The sequence below is a fragment of the Monoraphidium neglectum genome (genome assembly GCF_000611645.1).
Source record: "Monoraphidium neglectum strain SAG 48.87 unplaced genomic scaffold scaffold03836, whole genome shotgun sequence".
NCBI lineage: Eukaryota > Viridiplantae > Chlorophyta > Chlorophyceae > Sphaeropleales > Selenastraceae > Monoraphidium > Monoraphidium neglectum.
In genome coordinates, this window is record NW_014009793.1 from 1 (window position 1) to 5,538 (window position 5,538).

Sequence of the window (5,538 nt, forward strand, 5' to 3'; positions counted from 1 at the left end):
GGGGTGGCGAGGGCGGTTAGGCCAGGTTAGGCGCGTCCAGATTGGTGGTGTCGTATTGGGGTGCAAGCCTGCCGCGGGTCCGCTTCAGAGAGAGTGGCACGGGCCGAAAAGTTGGCGCGGCCGGTGCGGGCAAGGGCAGAGTGCCACAAGGCACACGCACGGGTGATTTAAATGGACCCGATCAGACCACATCAGGCGGGCGGCAGCAGCGACAGGCCACCACGCAGGCCGCGCGCCCTCACCCAGAAACGCCTCCTTCCAGGCTTTCGGGAGGCGCAGCAGCCCCTTGGGCGGCTTCGCGGCCGCGGCCAGGGCGTGCGGCTGTGAAGAGAGGGTGTCGCAATAGGGAAACAGCGCGAGGCCGCGCTGGCCACCCCCGGCCCCTGCGTCGCTCTCCGCCGCCGCCGCGCCGCCGCCGCGCTCGGCGAGCATCGTGAGGAGAAGCCTCAGGTCGTCCGGGCGCGTCACGCGGCTGCGCTGCGCGCCGATCGCGACGTCCACCGCTTCCAGCCGCGCCATGCGCCTCAAGGCGCGCCGCAGCGCGCGCGGGCCCGCGGCGCGGAGGCCGGCGGGCGTGAGGAGCGCCGCAATCAGGCTGGCGGAGGCACCCTCCGACCAGGGCCGGCAGGCGAGGCGGGCGCTCAGGCACGATGAGAGGTCGAGGCTCTCTGCAATGGCCTGAGGGCCCGCAGCGGGGGTGGGGCCGGAGGGGGCGGCGGGTGTCGAGGCAGCCGGAGGGGGTGCTGAGAAGGCGGGTCATGGAGGGGCGCGGCAGGGGGGGCGGGCGGAGCGCGTGTGCACGCTGCTATGCATGCAGTGTTTGCCGCCTTCACAAGCGACGGCTGCCTCACATGACACCGCATGCTCGCCGCTGGATGGGTGCAGGCATTACGGGCCATGGGCCTGCCCAGGGTGCAGCATCGCCATCATCATGTTTGATGCGCGCTGCGAGTGGGCGGTTGCGCGCCATGCACACGCAGCTTGCACTCCATGCACCCCGCGCAACCCACGCAGCCCATGCACCCATCCCAGCCCCACCTTGAGCGCCGGCAGCGGCAGCGCCGCCCAGTCGCGCCAGGGGCTGTGCTGCTCCGCCAGCTCCCCTGCGCAGCCTCCACAGGCCCCGCAGCCTCCCCGCGCAGGTGATCCGCCCCCGGCCCAGCGCCCGCAGCCGCTGCCGCCTGCCGCTGCGGCGCCGCTGCTCGAGGCCTCATCCCCCACGGGGCGGCCGGCAGCGGGCGTGCGCGTGACGCATAGGAATATGTCCTGCCCCTCGCCCAAAGCGTCAGCCAGCAAATCGCCCTGCTGCAAAATACGTCCCGATGCATCCTCGGCGGGCCCCAGGCACGACGAGCCGTCCGCGGCCGGCGCGAGCGCCACAATGCGCGCGGCGACCTTGCCGACGGTGCAGCGCGGGAAGAACGCCGCGCTGATTTCGCAGACGGCGGTCTGCACGGCGCCGGCGGCCGTCCTGTAGTGGACGTTCAACCGCCGCGGAGGGGCGGCGTCGGTGGCTGAGGCGTTGGGGCGGTCCACGGGGTGCCCGTGCACCCACGCGTCCAATCCGACGTCCTCGCCTTGGCATTCAATGCCGTTGGGGCCGGCTGCGTTGCCGGTCTCCATCTTGGGGCGTCCTGGCGGAGTGGGGTGCACCGTCAGCAACCCAAAGTCGGCAATCGCGGACGCAATCTCGCGTGTGCGTCCTGCCCCGCCCAGTACCTGCCCACCGCGCGAGCACTGAGACGTCGGCTTATTTTACTAAGGATCTCTGGTAGATAGCGGCTAGGTACGGGCCAGATTTCGGTTCTAGACTGCGCGCTGAGGCAGATCGGTGTCGCTGTGGGGATGCAGCAGGAAAGTCATAATTCTACACTCAGCGCAAATCGATCCCCACGATCAGGCACGATTTGGAGGCAGTTGCAGCGGACGCAAGATCCGTAAGGTTCGAGACAACGGCACCGAGTATAGATGGTTCAGGTAAACGCAGGTGGTTTTTGATACCTCTCTGCCGGAGGTATCCAAAAGAAACCACCGCCGCATTGGCGTGACCATCATGCGATGCTGGCTTGGACCACCTGGGAGGCTTGGACTGTGCACTGACAGGAGTGTGCACCATGCGCACACCTGGCACACACGCACCGTGAAAGCCAACCATTATGATATCCCTTCCAGGCAACAACTGTACCATAAAGTACTTTACTCAGCGGCAAGGGGGAACGAGAGTCAGCGCCGGCGCCAAGGCGCGCGAGGGCCAACTGGTGGCGCAACCAGGTTGCATGGGGGCTTGATCATGTTGCTTGTCGTTGGTGCAGGCGGCAGCCGTGGCAGGTGAGATCCGCCACAGCGGCATGGCTTCAAAGAAAACTCTCTGCGCCTGCTGAGCCCATTGATTGCGTAAGCTGCTGACAAGCCACACCCCACAAGGGAACTCGGGGGGAGGATTGATGCAAGGCAGCGCCGGCAGCGCTGGGGAAATTGGGTTTTTGCTGCGGTGGCCGCAGCTGCCACGCTCCCCCGTCATATTGACACGGCAAGGCAATGTCAAATGGTGCAACAAGCTGGAGTGCTTCAGCAACCAAGCAAACAGGCAAGTAGACAGACGCCAGAGCAAGCACACGACCCATCCATCATATCTGCTTAGAGACAAGGAGACAAGGAGAGAGCGGGCAAACGCAGGATGTGTGAGCATGCAAACAAGGAGGACAGGGAGGGCGAGCTTGCAGTTCAGGGAGAGCGAGCTTGCAGGGAATCAAGCCCCCCCTCTCCCCTGCCAAGATTATGGAGAGGGGGCCGATAACCCCACGTCATTGCGGATGGCGCGCACGTGCATATCTCCCCCAGACACCCCGGGCGGTGTGCGATCCTGGACACCTGCAGGTGGCTAGAGCCAAGCAGCTGCTTGGCTCCGTCCGGGCTCAGCAACTGCAATCCGGTCACTTTATGACGAGTAGGTGAGCCAGGGAGGTTTCACACGCACGGGGGGCTTTTACATAAGGCAGGACCACAGCATGCATACCAGCGTCCTCAGCAGGCAGCTAGCGCGCTCTTGCGCGGTGCATGTGCGAGCTGCACCGCATCATGGAAGAGTACCTGAGAATGGGCTTGCAAGCCGGAGCTCAGGGCATATTATGTTGCTACATTACATTGCATTACATGCCACGGTGTTTCCAGCAGTGGAGCCTCTTTGAAAGAGGAACAAACCCATGGCACTTTTGGTGACATAGGCCGGGCTGCGTCCGGACTTTACAAGTTGTCAGAGCGCTCCCCTCCCGAGACGCGCTCCAAGGCATGAACGCAAACCGTGCTGCCACAGCTGCTGCAAAAGGTGACGAATATGCAATTCTTAAGGGTGCCAGGCCGATGTGCCTGCGGCCTGTCACTCCTCATAGTGAGCCGCGCCGTGCGCCTGGCGGCCTTGGGCGCTGGTTTCTGCAATTGCTTCGAATTGCGAGGCCCCAGCAAGACATATGAAAAGACCCTGCCAATCCTTGCAAGACCAGCATGGCTTAAATTCTCAGCCTGGTCACAGCACTGCCCGATGCATCCTTTGGCGGCTTGGCTTGCGTGCGTGAAGCTGCCAGACTGGACACACAGTAATAATGGGCTGCACCCGTTGCCTCGAATGATCGCCTCTAAGGCACAGATAGAAATAATCTGGCGAATCCAATTTGAACCTCGCACGCAAATCGCCAAACTCGGCTCAGCAAGAGGTCCACACTGAACAGAAGGCTTATTCCCGGAGAGAGGCGTAAATGGCGCTCCAATAGCCTGTCCACGCCGGCCACGGGCATCAACAGTGTCACAACGAGGACATTTACAGCCTCGTAAGCTGGGCCTGACAGGGGTGGAGTGAGGTAACCCGGTGAGTGGCCGGCCAAGATCTCATAATGGTGCACCGTGGGTGCATTCGACAGGTTTCTGAGTGTACGGCCTCGGATAACCTGCCTGGGTCACATGCGTCACCGCACGGGACACGCATGAGTGGTGCGACCCTGCAGGCCGGCGCGACCCTACAGGCCGTCGCGATTCTGCGGTCATGAGGGGGTGGAGTACCCTGGCAGCGGCGTGCTGCAAAATCCTGACTGAGCATGCCCTTTCACTTCATTCGCCTGGCGCACAGGTTCTTGTCCCTGTTGAGTGGCATGCACGGTCGGCGGGTCAGGTGCATGGCTGGGCAGGCGCAAGCAGCGGCCGGGTTGCTGCCAGCAGCGGCGAGGCTGGCAGCGACGCTGGTGCTGCTGCTGCTAGTCGCAATGACTGCCGGCGTGGGTGCCGCCACCATCAGTCTGGAGGTTCAGAATGCCTTAGGTGCGAGCCTGCAGCAGCTTAGCAAGGATGGGTGCTTGCATGCGCGGCGGGGTGCTTTCAAGCAGCGCAGCCAGCCGACCGGGCTGCCGCGTTTTTCACGGGCGTCGTCCAGGAGCAGGCTGCTTCCAGGAGGACAGCGGCCTCGGCAGTGCAGTGTGGCTGGCGGCAGCAGCGGCGAGTGGGTTGGGTGCAGCAGGCGCTTCGGCGCAACGTGTCAAACGTTGACGCCAACGATTTGGGCCTCAGGCTGCTTGCCTGCAGCTTGTTTGCAAGTTGGGGCCCCACCAAGGTCGCACCCACCTTCGCAATCGCAATCGCCAAACCCATGGCAGACACCGGCCCCGGCAGCCTCCGCGCGACGCTGGCGCTCGTGCAGCCGACAGACACCACGACGATCTCGTTTGCCGCGAGCGTCGCCGCCAACTCCACCATCGACCTCGCGGCGTCGGGCTCCCTCGTGCTCCCCGTGCTGACCGGCGCCGGCTCCCTGACCGTCCGGGCGCCCGCCGGCCTGCCCATGATAATCAGGCAGCCGCTGGTCGCGGGCGGCAACGCGGAGACCGTCCTGGGCGACCGGCTTGCAACCGCCGCAGCCAACCCCGGGGTCGCGGTGGAGTTTGTCAACTTCCACTTCCAAGAGACAGCGTTTGCAGTGGTCGACGGGGAGCTGCGGTTCACCGACTGCATATTCACCTCGCAGGGGGCGGCCAACGGCATCGAGACTAAGAGCGCACTCAGAATCTCGGGCGACCGTCCGAAGCTGACGCTGAACCGCGTGACCATTCAGGGCTTCCGCAAGTGGACGCCCGGCAGCATCGCCACGCGGCTCGGGGCCGGCGCTGCGATCAACGTGGACCCCACGTTCTCCCTGGCCTCCTCGCTCCGCCCGACCGGCGTTGTGGCCACGGTGCGCGCTCATCACAAAGCGCCGGGAGGGCAGGGCCTGGCCCGCCATCTGCTTTTGCGCCCGCGTAGTCCTGCTCTGTCATTGACAATTATCGATTGGATGCCATGGCTGATCGTGCTCACCTAACCAGCTGTGCACAGCGGGCTGGCACTCTGCAAGGGCAAGCCCTCCTCAGACTGCTGCTTGCTCAGCTTGCCCTTTCTGCACGGCACCTCACCCCTCCCTTCTTCCCTGGCCCTCTGCCTCTCAGACAACTCCCTCGCCCAAGCCCTTCTTGCCAGCTCCCTGGCGGTCTGTGGACCCCCTCCCCTCCCCTCCCCTCC

General features: G+C 64.6%; 2 protein-coding genes across 2 annotated transcripts; one reads left to right on the top strand and one right to left on the bottom strand.

Moving 5' to 3' along the window:
• Nucleotides 1-888: 888 nt before the first annotated feature.
• On the bottom strand, nt 889-1,623 carry MNEG_13454 (hypothetical protein; the record flags this gene model as incomplete). The annotated part of the gene is made up of 2 exons (XM_014038073.1): nt 889-945; nt 1,039-1,623. The coding sequence occupies 2 exons, from the start codon at nt 1,621-1,623 to the stop codon at nt 889-891; spliced, it is 642 nt and encodes a 213-aa protein (XP_013893527.1).
• Nucleotides 1,624-4,633: 3,010 nt separating this feature from the next.
• MNEG_13455 (hypothetical protein) lies at nt 4,634-5,341 on the top strand (the record flags this gene model as incomplete). Its single annotated transcript, XM_014038074.1, has 1 exon — nt 4,634-5,341. One exon carries the CDS (start codon nt 4,634-4,636, stop codon nt 5,339-5,341), a length of 708 nt encoding a protein of 235 aa, XP_013893528.1.
• Between the last annotated feature and the right edge of the window lie 197 nt (nt 5,342-5,538).